Source organism: Micromesistius poutassou, assembly GCF_964030765.1.
Source record: "Micromesistius poutassou genome assembly, chromosome: 7".
Lineage (NCBI taxonomy): Eukaryota > Metazoa > Chordata > Actinopteri > Gadiformes > Gadidae > Micromesistius > Micromesistius poutassou.
In genome coordinates this window covers 11,687,157-11,705,815 of record NC_140277.1, presented here as the reverse complement: position 1 = coordinate 11,705,815, position 18,659 = coordinate 11,687,157, and the positions used below count along the sequence as shown (strand labels likewise).

General features: G+C 47.5%; 1 protein-coding gene across 1 annotated transcript in view; it reads right to left on the bottom strand.

Annotated features, from left to right (window-relative positions):
- The window catches only part of stk32c (serine/threonine kinase 32C), a gene marked incomplete at its 5' end in the record, with an annotated part of 61,662 nt that overhangs the window by 11,341 nt on the left and 31,662 nt on the right, over positions 1 to 18,659 (bottom strand). The window contains 2 exons of the mRNA XM_084470631.1: positions 7,981 to 8,154; positions 15,420 to 15,571. Of these exons, the coding sequence (XP_084326757.1) occupies positions 7,981 to 8,154; positions 15,420 to 15,571 (326 nt within the window). The remainder of the gene's footprint in view (positions 1 to 7,980; positions 8,155 to 15,419; positions 15,572 to 18,659) is intronic.

The following is an 18,659-nucleotide window of genomic DNA, read 5'->3' as shown; positions in this document are numbered from 1 at the left end:
GAGGAGGGAGGGAGGGGGAGAGAGAGGGAGGGAGGGAGGGAGGGAGGGAGGGGGAGAGAGAGGGAGACGTAAGTGAAACATAAGTGTAAAAATGTAAGATGGAAGATGAAGAGGAGACAGCACAAAAGAAAGGGAGACAGAAGAGAGAAAACAAGATGGCAGAGGGGGAGGAGAGGAAATGAAAGCAAGCACAATCTTTTTTAGAAGAGTAGAGGAAGAGGAGTAGAGAGGAAGAGGAGTAGAGAGGAAGAGGAGTAGAGAAGAAGAGGACACTAAGAGGAGAGATGAGGAGTAGAGTAGAGGATGCTAAGAGAGGAGAAGAGAGGAAGAGGATACTAAGGAGTAGAGAGGAAGAGGATGTTAAGAGAGTGTAACGAGAATATGAGGAAGAGGATACTGAGAGGAGAGGAGTAGAGGAAGAGGAGTAGAGAGAGAGGAGTACAGAGGAAGAGGAGCAGAGAGGAAGAGGAGTAGAGGAAGAGGAGTAGAGGAAGAGGAGCAGAGAGGAAGAGGAGTAGAGGAAGAGGAGCAGAGAGGAGGAGCATGCTGAGAGGACTAGAGAGTAACTGAAGAATATGAGGACTAGAGAGTAACTGGAGAATATGAGGACTAGAGAGTAACTGGAGAATATGAGGACTAGAGAGTAACTGGAGAATATGAGGACTAGAGAGTAACTGGAGAATATGAGGAAGAGGGGTAAAAAGGATAGGAGACGAAACACAGACTGAGAGATAGAGGAAGGTGTCTTGCTGTTTTGGGGACTTTCCTTACTATCCTCTCTTCATTGGACTAATTTTACCTCCTTGGGCATGGTGGCAGTTGGCTGTTGCTAGGATACCAGAGATCCCTGCTTCCCTCGGTTGGTGCAACAAAATAATTGTATAGTATTCCTCTGTCAAAAGCTCACAGGGAAGAACCAAATTGTACAGAGGAGGATGTCCATATACACCCAGGGCCCAGTTTTAGCACCATTAAAACTGTCCAGTTAGAGCCTTTTTTTAATCTATATATATCAGGATAGGACGAGTACCCCATTCATCACCTACCGAGAAAACACTTACTTGCATGCAAGAATTGGCCAACCTGTTTACACGGATGACAACAGAAAATGCACACACACACACACACACCCCCACTCACCCATACACAAGCTCAAGGGGAGGTTTAGGACAAGGATTGTTCTTGTTTTTGGAGCATCTGCGATGTTAAATATGCCGTCTGCCGGGGCCCACACAGACTTATTTACTGGCCTGCACACTGACACATTGCGCTGAGCTCAGCATCTTTCAGGGAGAGCAGTGGACGCCACATCCCCGTCTCCCCGGCTAGAGGAGATGGATGATGTTGCTCCTGCCTCAGGCCACGGAACGCCTATTTTTAGATGCACCACATAGAACCATCGGGAAAAAAACAACAACAACAACAACAGAAAAGAGAAAACAAGGATACATGCACGCTGCGACTCCAGCCTCACAACCCTGACCCTTTAGACCAAAGGAACCCGCGCTCAGTGTGATGAAAGCAGCAATCGACAAAGGACCACCCTCCACCCTTGCCAAGGAGCTACTCTAGACCAAAGGGGAACCCACTCCGTACTCACCACGCCGCTGTTGACCTCCCCATCGCCCCCGATAAGCGCCACTCATCCAGGAGAGCCCCCCGTACATGCGCTGGCATTGCCGTTCATCAAACCACAGAAGCCACTGGAGCGTTCATGTTAATAGTTGCACCTCAAATATGCCTGTGTGTGTATTTGTGTGTGTGTGTGTGTGTGTGTGTGCGTGCGTGCGTGCGTGCGTGCATGCGTGTGCGTGTGTGTGTGTGTCTCTATGTAACTGTGAGTGTGTGTGTGCACTGCACGCCGTCTTAGTGGCAAACTAAATAATGCTATTGTGCCTCTGGCCTGGCCACAGGAGGGAAGAAGAGTGAGGAGGGAGAGGGGGAGATAGGGGGAGGTCTGATGAAGGCTCATTTGTAGCTCCACTGGAGGTCATCAGTCTCTGGGGGCCTGGGGGCCTGGGGGGGGCGGGAGGGTGGGTACTGACCAATGGGAAGCCGATGGCTTTATAAGCTTAGTCTTCCATGAGTCATCGGAGTCTGTGTGTTACAATACTAGTAGAGAAGTATTCAAATAAGCACTGCCTCAATTTGGTTTTATCAGAACATGAACTGCGCTCACCACAACATTCGGGGACTATATTTTCGTTGAATGTTACCTTGTGCTTGTGCATTATTGAGTCCCTAATCAATGTTCCTTTTGTGGTGAGTTGTTGCGTTTCCTTTCAGAGAGCTGCACAACAGTTGAAATCGTTAACATAATAAGGTAGATAAGTAGACCCGGAGGCGGGCTAAACCTTTTCAATATCCACTGTTTATATAATTACGTGCCCAGACTATAGAAACCCAAGCCACCGGGTCCATTACAAGAGCACATTCCCTGTCACCTCTGCGTTGTCATTAGTTTTTTTCCCCCTCAATTCAACTCTATTTATTTATTTATTCCTCTGGGGCATTAATCATGTGGCCTCCCGGAGGCAGAGAGCCGAGCGTAATGTCGTCTCCAGGGTAAGTGGGGTTAATTGTGTCACTCGGCTGCACTTCGATCCCTCACAGTACCGCTGCTATCCAGGCCGTGGGGGGGTGCGACCTGTAAAGCGGAGGCAGGGTGAGGTCTCTCCCTGGTGTCCGTGTGGTCGTGTGCCCTCGTTCTAATGAGACCGAAGCCCCACGTAGACAACGCACTTCAGGAGCCCAGCCCAATGCGTTCCCTATGGGATAGGCCTCAGAGCTGAGCTAACGTCGGCGCCACCCCTGAGCGCCGCAAGAACCCACGCTCGGCTGGTCGGAGCGCCAAACTGGGCGGAGCCTATCTCCGCATCGACCGGAGTTCAAATATGTTCGACTTGTCGTGGTGACACTTCAGCAGTGTTCGCTGTTCACCAGTCACGTCTCAATCAGATTGTGTGGCTGCTGTGATGGAAAATTGACAATATACACACAAGTTGTTATCCACAGAATACTGGCCATGGGTACCGGGTTGTTCAATAGACTGGCTTGCTTATCTAACCGTCATTATGGTTGTGACAGCCCTGGCCTCGCCCTGACTTACGGAGAGCCTTGTCACAGGTGTTTCTGCGAAGGCCGAGGTCACCTGCCTGCTTCTCTTGTTGACCTCTCCTTCTTCCACGAGCAGGAATAGTTGCCTGAGCAGCTGATGCACTGGCAGCTGTGTGGAGTTGCTGGTGGTGTCCTGAATAAGCCATATATAATGAAGCCCTGAGAGTAGCTCACAGTGAATGAATTTGCATATCTTGCGAATGCACTTGTTCTCATTTTCAGCAGAATATTTGTTTTTATACTCATATTAAAAGTTGACATTAGGAGTGGTGTTTTTCCGGTGTGGTCGAGTTCATCTCACTAATTGGGGAGTAGTGGACGTTTAAATTTCACATCCCCCCAAATGTATTATTCATAAATACGCCAATATAGCACCAGACAAAAAAACAAGGCAGAAAAACAAGTTGCGTTTCAGAATATCTGCCATAATTAACCTGAGCTTCCGTCTGCAGTGCAGGATCAGCGCAGAGCTTACGAACCCTTTCACTTACGAACCCTCAGCCTAGCTCTAGAGCCCAGCTCAGGCCTATTATGGACTTTGCATATTTATAATTTTATTTAATCAATGTTCAGTATACTACCTCTAAAATGTTTGAGGGGTGTTTGAAACCAGGCATTTAATGTGATGGGAATCACTGCAGTTGTCCTCATCCTCATCGTCATCCGCTTATCCGGGGTCGGGTCGCGGGGGCAGCAGCTCAAGCAGGGGGCCCCAGACTTCCCTTTCCCGGGCCACATTGACCAGCTCTGACGGGGGGATCCCGAGGCGTTCCCAGGCCAGTGTTGAGATATAATCTCTCCACCTAGTCCTGGGTCTTCCCCGGGGTCTCCTCCCCACTGGTCGTGCCTGGAACACCTCCCAAGGGAGGCGTCCAGTGGGCATCCTTACCAGATGCCCGAACCACCTCAACTGACTCCTTTCTAAGCAAAGGAGCAGCGGCTCTAATCCGAGTTCCTCCCGGATGACTGAACTTCTCACCCTATCCCTAAGGGAGAAGCCAGCCACCCTCCTGAGAAAACTCATCTCGGCCGCTTGTATCCGCGATCTCGTCCTTTCGGTCATCACCCACCCCTCATGACCATAGGTGAGGGTAGGAACGAAGATCGACCGGTAGATCGAGAGCTTTGCCTTGCGGCTCAGCTCTCTTTTCGTCACAACAGTGCGGTACAGCGAACGCAATACCGCCCCCGCTGCTCCGATTCTCCGGCCAATCTCACGCTCCATCGTACCCTCACTCGCGAACAAGACCCCGAGGTACTTAAACTCCTTCACTTGGGCTAAGGACTCATTTCCTACCCGGAGAGGGCAATCCACCGGTTTCCTGCTAAGAGTCATGGCCTCAGATTTAGTGGTGCTGATCTTCATCCCAGCCGCTTCACACTCGGCAGCCAGCCGATCCAGTGAGTGCTGAAGGTCACAGGCCGATGATGCCATTAGGACCACATCATCTGCAAAGAGCAGTGATGCGATCCTCAGATCACCGAACTGCAACCCCTCCCCACCACGACTACGCCTCGATATCCTGTCCATGAATATCACAAACAGGATTGGTGACAAGGCGCAGCCCTGGCGGAGGCCAACACCCACCGGGAACGGAACTGATTGGCTGCCGAGAACGCGGACACAGCTCTCGCTTTGGGAGTACAGAGATTGGATGGCCCTGAGGAGTGAACCCCTTACCCCGTACTCCCGCAGCACCTCCCACAGTTTCTCCCGGGGGACCCGGTCATATGCCTTCTCCAAATCCACAAAACACATGTAGACCGGATGGGCATACTCCCAGGCCCCCTCCAGGATCCTTGCGAGAGTGAAGAGCTGATCCGTAGTTCCACGTCCAGGGCGGAAACCGCATTGTTCCTCTTCAATCTGAGGTTCGACAATCGGCCGAACCCTCCTTTCCAGCACCTTAGAGTAGACTTTCCCAGGGAGGCTGAGAAGTGTGATACCCCGGTAATTGGCACACACTCTCCGGTCCCCCTTTTTGAACAGGGGAACCACCACCCCGGTTTGCCACTCCTTTGGCACTGTACCAGACTCCCACGCAATGTTGAATAGGCGTGTCAGCCAAGACAGCCCCTCAACACCCAGAGCCTTTAGCATTTCTGGCTGGATCTCATCAATCCCTGGGGCTTTGCCACTGCGGAGATGTTTAACTACCTCAGTGACTTCCACCAGGGAAATTGACGATGAACCACCATCAACCTCGAGCTCTGCCTCCAACATAGAGGACGTGTTAGTCGGATTCAGGAGTTCCTCAAAGTGTTCCTTCCAACGTTCGACTACCTCCTCAGTCGAGGTCAACAGAGTCCCACCCTTACTGTACACAGCTTGGATGTTTCCCCGTTTCCCCCTTCTGAGGTGTCGGATGGTCTTCCAGAAACACTTTGGTGCCGACCGAAAGTCCTTCTCCATGTCCTCTCCGAACTTCTCCCACACCCGCTGCTTAGCCTCCGACACGGCAGCGGCTGCAGCCCTTCGAGCCTGCCGGTACCCTGCAACTGCGTCAGGAGTCCTCCGGGATAACATACCCCGGAAGGCCTCCTTCTTCAGTCGGACGGCTTCCCTGACCACCGGTGTCCACCACGGTGTCCGAGGGTTACCGCCCCTTGAGGAACCTAAGACCCTGAGGCCACAGCTCACCACCGCAGCTTCAGCAATGGAGGCTTTGAACACCGCCCACTCTGGCTCAATGCCCCCAACCTCCACAGGGATGCTAGAAAAGCTCCGCCGGAGGTGTGAGTTGAAGATCTCTAGGACGGGAGCCTCCTCCAGACGTTCCCAATTCACCCGCACTACCCGTTTGGGCTTACCAGGTCTGTCCAGACTCTTCCCCCATTCCCTGATCCAACTCACCACCAGATGGTGGTCGGTTGACAGTTCCGCCCCTCTCTTCACCCGAGTGTCCAAAACATACGGCCTCAGATCAGATGACACGATCACGAAATCGATCATCGATCTTCGGCCTAGGGTACTCTGGTACCAGGTACACTTATGAGCACCCTTATGTTCGAACATGGTGTTCGTTATGGACAATCCATGGCTAGCACAGAAGTCCAGTAACAAACGACCACTCGGGTTTAGATCAGGGAGGCCGTTCCTCCCCACCACGCCTCTCCAGGTGCCTCCATCGTTGCCCACGTGGGCGTTGAAGTCTCCCAGCAGAACTACGGAGTCCCCTACCGGAGCCCCATACAGGACTCCATTCAGGGTCTCCAAGAAGGCCGAGTACTCTGAACTGCTGTTCGGTGCATATGCACAAACAACAGTCAGAGTTTTCCCCCCCACCACCCTTAGGCGTAGGGAGGCGACCCTCTCATCCACCGGGGTAAACTCCAACACCGCGGCACTCAGCCGGGGGTTTATGAGTATCCCCACACCCGCCCGGTGCCTCACGCCCTGGGCAACTCCAGAGAAGAATAGAGTCCAACCCCTATCCAGGAGTACGGTACCAGAGCTGAGACTGTGCGTAGAGGTGAGCCCCACCAGATCTAACTGGTAGCGCTCCACCTCCCTCACAAGCTCCGGTTCCTTTCCCCACAGTGAGGTAACGTTCCACGTCCCCAGAGCCAGCTTCTGCCGCTCGGGTCTGGTCCGTCGGGACCCCTGCCTTTCACTGCCACCCATGTGGCAGCGCACCCGACCCCAGCGGGTCTCCCTGCAGGTGGTGGGCCCACAGGGCGAAGAGGGGGGGGGTGCCACGTAGCTTGTTCGGGCTGTGCCCGGCCGGGCTCCGTGGCAAACCCGGCCACCAGGCGCTCGCCGGCGAGCCCCTCGTCTGGGCCTGGCTCCAGACGGGGGCCCCGGGCTTCCTCCGGGCAGGGTCTCTCCTCCTCTTTTTGATGTATTCATGGGGTCTTCTGAACCATTCTTAGTCTGGCCCCTCACCTGAGACCACTCTGCCATGGGAGACCCTACCAGGAGCACATGGCTCCAGACAACACAGCCCTCAGGTTCACAGGGACACGCAAACCTCTCCACCACGATAAGGTGACGGTTCCAGGAGAGGCTGCAGTTGCAGTTACACTGCAGTTGTTTACATTGTTATTTTATTTTATTTATTCAGTTTTTTTTTATTAAAGTAAAGCGTACTCTTAAAACTAAATGTATGATTGTTGTTATTATTAAATATATATTTAATCATCCATTCTACCTGAACACATGGGAATGAAACTACTGTCGACTGTCAATATTTTCTACTCATGAATTAAAAATGAGGATTTGAAATCGAGGACATACATTTTTACATGATATACTGTACGTATACGTATATATTTATATTTAGAGTGTAGCAGCTAAATCTAGGCATCTTGTATCTCAACAGTTATTATGCAGATTCTACACAAGATCTTCATAAAGCCCACATGGTTACTATGGTCTGCATGCTGGTGCCTGCCCTCACCGGCTTAGAATCATTCACACAAGATGAGGAATAAACGTCATTTTTCATTTTGTTACTGAAGAAGATAATGGGTTTTTCTGTCAGAATAATGGACTGCAAGAAAAATAAACACCTTTTGATGTGTTATGGTTTAGTGATTCAATCTTTTTAGAAAAGCACCAGACTACAACAGTTTCCAATTGCATTTAGGATGGTAAAGTGCATCAATTAACAATTTAAAGTGAATCTGAAGGTATTGGTTTTGAGGTTGACATTTGATAGCAAGAAGTACCCAGAGTAGTGCAAGGTGGCACGTTACACAAAATACAAGGAGAAAAATCTCTCAAAGCCACACCCTGAGGCTAATTCACTATAAAGAAACGAAAACGTAGGCCCCTGACACCACTAGAAAAGGCTGGGTGACATCCCTCCCAAACCCCCCACCTGTAGCAATAGCAGCGGTGCTATGCTTTGGTCCGCGCACCTGTGTATGATGTGCTGGCTCTGCAGGTAGTCCAGCGCCAGGGTCATCTCGCAGAGGTAGAGTCTGACGGCGTCCTCGGTGAACTGCACGTTCTGCTGGAGGTGGTAGCGCAGGTCGCCTCCCAGCAGCAGGTCCACCACCATGAACATGTCCTCCTCGTCCTGGAACGAGTACCTGGGCGGGGGGAAGAGGGGTCGGGGACGGGACGGTGTAAATAAGGGCATCATTCAAGGGATGGCTAACACATACAGTAATACACACACATACAAACACGCACACGAAAGCTAGACTAGACACACACAAGCCGTATTAACACAAGCCTTGGACAGTGGAGACAGCCAATCATAATTAAGATATACAATACAAATACATGTGCTGTATGCATACAGTACATACTTACATGTTGAACGTGCCAGGCCAGCAGACATGCACAATACAGATAACACACATGCGCCACGAGCATAAGCCTGTTAACCCTGACCCTTAAGTCTCTGAACCCCATCATACACATGCTAACAACATGTTGCAGCTTGCCTCCTGGAGTCTTTCGATCAGGTTGTGCATCACACATTACGTGATCATGGGTACATGCAAATGTATTCAAGCTTTGGTTTGAATGTTTGTATGTTTTTGTGTGTGATTGTGTGTCTGGGCAAAAAGGATCAATACCATTTTCTCGATTTTTTCAAGCATTGACTAAACCAGGTAAGTCTATTTGAATTAGGGGTATCACTTACAAAACAAGACAAATGCTAACAAGCACAACGTGGCTTCTCCTAAGACTTCACCCAATCTGGTTTCCATCAGGCTGAGTAATCAAGCAAATCAAATGAAAAACACAGTCCGGTAATGAATTAGAGTGCTGCAGTGCTTTTCTGAATCGAACTGTAACCATCAAACCACGCTGTTACCAAGAATATTCACCTCACAATGGGATTCGATATCTCATCAGAGAAACATAACAAAGCCAGAACCACTTTCTAGGCCCTCCCACACACAGGGAGAGGATACTAAATACACAGCGGCCGCAAGAATCAAACCGACCCCTTGTGAGTTCACTCCACCTAGCCCGGTTTAATCTGCGTCTCAATGAGCCTACACCTTTCACTCTCTTCATTAAAGCGTGGTCGCTGCTCCAGGCAGTGTTGAACTCGAAGTACGAGATGCGTGCCTCTGTCCGCGTCTCGGTGTGTGATTGGCTCGGTTGAGGTTCGATTTCCTGCTGCTCTATAAGTGCGAAATAGGGAAGATGTTTGGCACGTGGTGAAAATCATCTCTTCTGAAGATTGGTTTCACTGCAGCGCAAATAACTAATTTGTGGCACTATCAGGTATCCCAAATTTGCCTCCCTTGTGAACACACAGATGAATTAATAAAACGTACCAGCTCTGAAATAGATTATACCAAAGGCTCACGGCAATCAACTGTTCGTCTCTTTGTGAGAGAGAAAGAGAAAGAGAGTGAGAGAGAGAGAAATACTTAATACGAATGTCAGCAATGACTCTGCAAAAAGCCTGAGCCCTAAGCGGCTTGGTCTTCACAAAATTTAAGCATACCCAAAATCCCTTTTTTATTTCCTCTGACGTTTCTAGTCAAGGCAGAAAGAGCCCTGTCCAATCTAATCAATGTTCCAAAGGTGGTATATAAAATAACGACGAGATCTGACCCTGGGACCATGACTTCAGATAGATCCCAATTCTCATTTTGCACCTCATTTTGTTATTCCGGAGACATGATGAGCATTGTCTGAATCAGTGGTTTTGCTCGTCTGCGTTTTGGGCCCATTCCCACCGAAGATTTGATTCCCTTCCATATCACAAAGAGAAGGGAAAGTGATTCAAACAACAAACAGTGGAGAGGGTAGTCGAGAGGCTCCAGCTGTCACATCCCACCTTGCTGGCGACGGAGGTGACGGGGGAATGTCAGACAACAGGGTCCGACAACTAAGATGCCTGAGAGCTCTGGCTTTGACAGGCCCTGTCACCCCGTGAAGCTCTTGCCAAGGACGGATACAGACAGGACGGATACAGAGAGCACTGGAACAGATTGGATGGAAACTGATGCTGGCAGAGCTCTGGAACTAGCGTGTGAGAACTGCTGTAGTGAGTGTGTGTTCCCTGTAGCGGCAGTCCAGAGGATACATGCAGATCTATAGAACGCTCCTAACCAGCGGAGTGATCTGTGGCTTCATCAGGGGATGTGGAGGGATACCTATGAAGGAACGGCTCTAACAGTCAGTGCTCCCACTTCAAACTCTTGCTCTTCACATTGATCATATGCGCACATTCCATCTGCGCTCGCTTTGATTTATCACACCTAAGCTTTTCATTATGTGCTTTATTACTGGCAAACCGGGAAGTGTCATGTGGATAGTGGGAGTTGGAGCTGTTTTAGGCCAGCGATGGGCGGGAGGGCGGGGATTTGGCTGGGCGGCGGGCGGCGCGTAGATCCCCAAGTACTGGAGTGAAGTTGGGACAGTCACAGCACCAAGAGAGAGCACCCAGCCAGGCTGAAATAATGAGGCCATAATGACGAATGAGCCCAGGAAGGCAGGGGAGGGAGGGAGGGGAGGGGGACAGGAAAGAGAGCATGAACAAAGTTTAGAGGAGAAAGGAAGAAAGAAAGAGGGAAAAAAATAAGAAAGAATAGTGAGGTGATTTTGTTTTGCCTTACTTGCTCTTAAAAGTTTTGTCTGCCCCATATAGACCTGATGTTAAGGGACTGGCTGTGTGTGTGTGTGTGTGTGTGTGTGTGTGTGTGTGTGTGTGTGTGTGTGTGTGTGTGTGTATCATTCATGAGACACAGGAACCTCCTCTAAGGACAACCCAGCATTGCCACCCCCATCCCTTCTCTGTGGCTCCTAACTGGGCAGCTAAAGTTCCTGTCTGCTATTGGCCTATTTTCACAAGGTCCCTACAAAGAGTTTGGTCCCAAAGCAGGGTGTCATGGACAATGCAACACTGCTTTTTTGTCTGGCTCAAGTCTTTAGTGCTTTTATGTGGGGAATACAAATTACAGACATAAACAAGCAAATTAGCGAGCAAGTCAGTAAATTACTTCTGCTTTTCTTCATTCATCTATTTTGATTAGTACCCTAGGGTAAATGTGTACACTTGCTCTTTTTTTTTCTTTCCTTTAAGCCATTAAGGAGCATAAGACACCAAACTCCCAGTGCAAGTGACTTGGAAAGCCTTTGGGTATAGTCCCGTATTTGTTTTATGTATTGCACTTCTTACTATCTTTTTCATATGGATTTTAATGATCATTATATCAAGTGTAGGCCTATCCCCCCCCACATGGATTGGTATGCATGGTGATTTAAAGTGCCAGGCCTAATTTGTTCCACTGTTTCCCAAGGCCTTGTTCCATTCAGGCCTGAAATCAATATTCCTAATGGAAGCCCAGCGGGACCCAGTCCAGCACAGCCTCATCCCTGATTGGTCTGTCCAGGCAGGGATGACTCACACACTGTTTGGCAACCAATCATAAGTTATGCAATTCATTTCAAATAATTTAAGCCCTTTGCCTTTTGACAAGGTCACCATATGTATGGTGTTCCTGTTCCAAGGGACAAGCACCATTTGTATATTTAGATATGTTCTGCTATGGTGGTAAGCTATGTTAAAGGGGTAGTGCGTAGGATTAAGTGACATCTAGTGGTCAAGTGACAGATTGCAAACAAGTGAATACTAGGATTAACCAGGACCCCAGGACAATTGTTGGTATTGTGTATGTCGAGATTTAAATAAGCTATGTTTTTTTCTTCCAACTCCACCACTATCCTGGTGTAAGCACATTCCAAAATTAGGCAGTTGGTGAGCAAATGCAGCACCTATAGCTGTATCTTTGTTTTGTCCAACCTTAGTTACGACATACAAACTGCCCTGGCTAGGTCATTTTCTCCAATAGTGCCCCTAAACGACAAATCCACAAGTTTGGATTTGGTTTTTACTCGCCACTGCGCATGCTCACAGACTTTGAGTTTGAGGCGTGCCTTTAGAATTCTGAGCAGAGTTAGTGGCTGCTCTTTAGGCAGTGTGTTAATCCAGAATCCTGATAGCAATATTTCAATCAGCCCTAGCATTCTGTGTTTACACGCTGCTGTGCATGCTTACGGAATTAGAAACTGAGAGGCGAGCAGTTAAGAATTATTGCATGTTCAATGTACTGGGCATGAGCACAGTGTTTAATTTTGGAACAAGCTATGGATTTTTTATTGCTTTGTCTCACCGGTTGCAATGTACTGGCTGAGCAGGGGAAAGGTGAAATTTGCATCTTCAACTTCATTTTGATTTAGAAGTGAAAGCCCCCCCCCCCCCCCGCCCATCCTACTCTTACACTCTCGACTCATTGAATTGTAACTCAGAACTCCCACTATCTGTGTGCACAAGAATGTCTATATTATGTTTATATTATCATGCTCTGTTGGCTGTTTTGTGCTATGCTGAGTGTCTCATACTATGAGTTGAATGCAATGCCTGAGGCTTAGGTAGTGTTCTCCTAATGACCTCTTCGCTCTACAGGCCAAGCAATCAATTTTACAGCCCCATCCAGGGGCTATAATCGCTCAGTACTGTCCAGCGATACTTCACTAGAGTGCACCGTTGGCCATCGCTGCATGTCAGAGAGACACGGCTGGACGTTGACCTCTTGTTACGTCACCAAAGAAAACAGACTTCTAATCACATGTCGGAAATCCTTCTGTGGGATTTCGGCAGATTTGCTGCGGGGTTTGGACATGACAGTTAATTTTCATCCGTTCCCACACGTAATCCCTTTTCAGACAAACATACAAGCTCTCCACAAACTTCTTCATATGCCCTTTTTCTTTGGCATCATAATAGATGTGTCGAATTTGTCTGTTTGACATCTGACGTTCTTTTCCCCATCCGTCCAGAGCGAATGTAGGCATTATCATGCTTCCCGATGATTAAAGAATCTTCGCTGAAGCAGGGGCTGGAACAACATCATCTGAAAAGGTTTGGGGCGGTGTAATGAAAGTAGAGTCTGGTTTCAACAAGCTCAAAAAGGAGCTACGCTGCACTTGGTGAGGGGAGACAGAGAGGAACCTTACAAATCCTCTTAGTCTGCACAGCTGTTTTTCCTTTCTTGAGAAAACTAATCAATGGCAAATCCCTTCTCAGCACCAACATCCTCTTCATCCCATCCTTGTCTTCTCAGAGTGGGAAAGTCTCTTTGCTCCCTGATAGTAGGTATTATCACTTATCCAAGGGCTGTTTTGATGCATTTTCCTCGGTCTCACTGAGTCTCCTTTCATCTTTGTTTTGATCCCTGTCGGCACTGTAATCAATGAATCTACTCTGATGACGGCAGACCTAAGTAAGGCATTCTCCAGAGCGGCTTCTTTTGTGGCTTACATAGAGAGACTATAGGCATTTCCCAGCATCCCCAAGATGCACCAGCTCAGGTTCATCAATAATCACGGTGCTCAAACTTTCAGACTTCATAAGAGCTATTTGACAAGCCAATGGATGCTACCAATTTTCTATGGTCCACGGGGAATCGTGTTTAACAGTGTGCATGTGCAGCCAACCAATTAGGGGCTCCCACTTGTGATACAGTGAGGAAGACAATGGGACGATGAAGGCAAATTCTCATCAATCCCATCTATTACGCGATAAGCCGAGACATCGCATCAACGGCCACTCTAAATGAAGCCGACGTTGCCTTGATGTAATTGAGTGCACCGCACAATAACGTTGTCATGCGCATACGCGCACGGTGACTCTGTCAGAACTGAAGCAGAAATAATGAGCGTTGCTTTTCAATCAAGCTGTTCCATTCTTCCTTCATCAGATAGAAGAGAAACACATTCGGCTAAACTACCAATCGGAAGTCCTAGCCCAGAGGGCTCAGAAGATCATCTACACAAAGCTCCAAGATAGATAATCCAGATAATACAGATCTGGTCAGCCACTGCCTGCAACTTGGCAAAGAATTGGGGCAAAACACGATGGATACAATCCAGTCTGGAAACATCTCAATCTTGATTTTCCCACTGTGTTTTCCTATGATTCCAAGCTGGCAATAAAACAGCAAGCACATTGTGCGACACCATGGAAGGATCTATTGTGTGAGGTACACTCATTCCTTACTTCCTGCAATGCAGAGAGACAGCCACCCTGTCGCCTCACCCTGTAGTACCAGACACCAACAACTGTGATTCGATGCCTATATTCCATTGGATCCCTGAAGCCATTTCTCTCTTGTTGGGGAAGCCTGGCCTAGCTAATACCCAAGGCAAACACACCCGGCCCAGCCAACTCTACTCACAAAAAATGACATTAACCACTGTTTCTTGTCACACAGCCTTGACAGGGTCAGCTACGTTCTAAGCTAGCTGACCCTGAGGAAAAGCTCAAATGTGTCTGCACATTCTCCACAAGATAATCAACTGGAGTCTCCTTGAATGATATCCAAATAGAGGACAGACAAATATTATTATATGTATTATTTGGAGGATATTTTATAGGAAATATAAAAGCTGTGAACCCTGTTGCCAAGCAGCTATAGTGCTGCTTAGTTTCCCAGTCAGTAGACTGAGGCATCGTTCCGGAGGGCAAGGCCAAAACACTTGAAAAATTAAAATTGCAGGGCGAAAGCACAGACTGAGACACCCTGTATTTCAATTCAATATTAAAAATAAATCAACCGATCCTGAACTCGTAGTCATTTGAATGTTTAGACTAGCTCACATTTCATGTTAGAAACAACTATACCCTAGATATAACACTATCAATGACTAAATCTAGGACGTTATGACCACCAAAGAGCGAGCCTGCCCAGGTCAACTGCCTCTTCTCGTGACTATATTTATCACAGCACTTGCTAACAAACATGTTTCTGCGGTAATCACTCCACCACGGAGATACCGACATGCGATATCATTCAACCACTTACAAGGGAGTAAAGTGCCTCAGCCTAACACGGTGTGAATGCCCCACTGAGTCAGCAATAGCCAACAGAAACATGCTAATGCACAGGAGGGGTGTTGAATAATAAAGAGGTGGCTTCCGTTGGCGGGCTGAGGCACAGTAATTGTGCTGGGAGAATATGGGAATTGTATCTAAATGTAAAATGTATGTCTCTGAAAAGGGTCTCTCCATTTTCACCACGATAGTAGCAGCTGCGATTCTGGGACAACTGTGGTTTGTTTTCCCAGAATCGGAAAGGGCCTGAGAAACAGTTTAGTCATTTATTTCCAAATAAGCAAATAAGTAAACAAACAAATGACGTACGTCAAGAGGACAGCGAGCCAGCCTGCGCCGTCTCAAGGTAAGCACAGACACATAACACACACACACACACACACACACAAACACAAACAAACAAACACAGGCAAAGCAGGCGACCGACAAACAGGCCGTGCAGACCACACAAAAGTGTATTAATAAAGTGGAAAAAAACAGGATAGTCACCAGAGATTTACTAAAAAAACATGTTCAATTTCCTGAAGGATCTCAAGCTCTCTAAAGACGTTTCGGACCTCATCTCTCTCTATGCACTGCTGCTTATTCATGTACTTCATGGCGTACATCTTCTCCGTGTCTCGCTTTTGCACAATGCATACCTGCAGCAAGGACAGAAGGAGAGAGAGGGGAGAGGGAGAGAAAAGAGCCATGAGAAATAAGAAAAACAATGGGGGAAAATAAGATGTTAGTCTTGGAATCTTTGTTGTAGATACATATCAACGGTGTGAATACACACGCACACACACACACACACACACACACACACGCACACACGCACGCACACATTTACATTTACATTAAGGGCATTTAGCTTTACATGTCTGCGAAAAATTCCAGAATGGTGGTGACAGTGGGAGAGGGCCTCCATTAAGGATCCCACTGCTAAGGCAATAGGGGTCCCCAATATAGCCCCTGCTGTGTGAGCGATGAGCAGACGTTATGGTAATGGTGGTCACGTGGTTTGAGTGTGCCACAGGTTTCAGCTGCATGAACTCCAGTCTGGCTGATTATTCTATTCTGATTATTCGCCGAAGGCAAAATGAATTGCGGGGGAATAGCCCCCTCAACCTTCGGTCTCGGGGGCTTTTCACTATTCCTCACTATTCACGGAGCCTGAGGTGAATAATCGTTTTAGTATATACTACACTTGAACCGTCCAAAAATAAACAAGATAACACTTTTTGCCAGGATTTATTTGTTTTTATTAGCTGTTTATGCAATGAAAACAATATCCCGAGTTTGAGATCTCAATCATGGGATATTGGCCAATATCCCGAGATAGCGAACCAATCAAATTGCGCCATCTTAGGAGGTTCACGTGTAGCATATACTAACTTCATATATACAAACAAAAACAGGATTCAACCAGATATTTGTTGATCATCACAGTGTTTGGAAGCACACACTATATTGTTAAAGGATTTGTAAGACACTGAACATTAAAACATTCTGTTAGAATTCAAGGACACAGAAAGATGACTTTACACCAACACCAACCAACACCTTTTCAAAGTGTTGGTTTTGAGCGGAAATCATCTTAAATGTCAGCTGTAGTCGAGGACACTAGTGAGGTTATAATAATTATTATTGTAATCTCCAAGCCTAACCAGTCATTGTGATGCGCTGGATATTCACTGACGCTAATGTGTCCGTGTGAATCCCACCGCTGAGACTCAGACAAGCTAGCTATTTGTTTTTTGCTTCTTTTCAAATGTGATTCTGTCAAAGCTCCCATTTTCTGTTCACTGTTAAAAGGTCGGACGGACGCAAATGTCAGCATTAGCAAATAGGAATAGAGGAATTACATGTACCTTGTGTTGACGGGCATACAGTGAAAACCTAACAGACTCTACAATATACCCTTCACACACAGAGAACAAACACAGGTGTCGCTCATCACACTGTTATTATGTTGATTATGATTATGGCTCTGCTCCGTTTGGCTCTGCTCCGTTTATGTATCATGGCACGCGAAGCACACCGTTGACCTTACTGGGATGTCACAATGTCGGTCGCTACGCACCGCCAAGGTGGCTGCCGCACCACGTAAGTGGAGTGTTTATTGGGCTCCTCCGGTCAAGGACACAGGGTGGTGATGTTGAAAGACGGTTTAATGTAGACATTTGTAGACAATGATACATGACCTGTTGCTCTATGTTGCCATGCAGGAGGTGTCTCTCCCTGTGTGTATGTGTGTGTGTGTGGTGGCTGGTTTAACCTGTTGCACATTGATTGCTCACAGGCATGCAGCCTCACCCAGCCTCAGCATCCAATCAGTCATGCATACCTTGCATACCTAGTATGTTAATGCTGGGCGCTACACTTGTGTTTATCCTTAAGTGCATTAAACATCAATGAGTGGAGTAAATGTGTCTGTGTGGTGTGAACGTCATATGTGGATTGTTAACAAGTTATAGGAGATCAAAGATAATAAAAGACGTTGCATGAATTGTTGTATAAAAAGAAACATGAGCAAAGCACAAAACGGCAGAAAAGAACCCCAACGAAGGCCACTGTGTTCCGTGGCCCTCTCCTGTATGGACAGGAGCACCCGCCTCCATCAAAGAACACCGATGGAAGCGACAAAACCCCATCAGCTAACTGAATTATAGATCACTGTGAGGGACATTGTGACCCCAAAAAGAGGAATCCATCATTCATCACTTAATTCATTCTTTGTTTTAACAGAATGAAAGAATGTGAATTGAGTGAGTGAGTACTGAGGAGCAGTAGCGGCAACAGCACAGTTGAGCGGTTTAAACTGGGTCACCGAGAGTGATGTAGGACTCACAGCCCACATCCTGCTTTAATTGTGCGGATAGTTTTCCCCTTTAAGCGCCGAGAACCGAATTGAGCACTTGGCAGCCTTCCCTTCTTTAAGCCATTACTCTCTGTCTCTTTCTCTCGCTCTCTCACACCTTTTTGTTTACTTTCTCTCTTGCCCGCCATTATGGTCCACCACAAATTCAGCTTTGGACTCTCTTCGATCTGTTTCATAACATTGCTGTAAAATGCGTCATTGATTGGACCTGCTGATGAGGATGATCCTTGTTCACACCGCAGTGTAGGTAAAGATCTGTAGGGCAGAAATTATGTATACGTTTCAGCCTTGTATATACTCTCCAAATAATGATTGCTACACCCGTGGTGTATTTAATCATTCACCCAATGTTGACGATCGATAATAACCAGATTCATTGAACTGTAATTATTCCATATTATGAGAATATAAAATGTACAATACATTATATATCCGACCAGCTCGTGCTGTGATGAGCGCTGCAGCATATCACGTCACCATGATTCAATATATTATGGGATGTATATCAAATTTACAGGAAAATATTGAATTATCACTGAGCTCTAGCCTGCAGCATTTCCTGAAACTGGGATGGTCTCCTTCTTGCTGTGAATGTCTCTTACTCCACCTTTCACTGTTCCTGTCCACACACATACACAGGCATGGCCCCCACCAGAAGATCGTGCCCTCATTCCAACCCCCCCCCATACCCAAGAAGCACACCGCACACCTCCTTCATCCTCCTCGACAACCTGGGCCAGCCTGACACAGACCCACTTTCTCATGCTCCCCTCTCCTCCACCAGGTCAGACCTTCAACTTTTAGCGCAGTGCAGATGGCACTGCGCTAAAAGTTGAATAATACTTAAGAGAAAATATAAGCAAAGA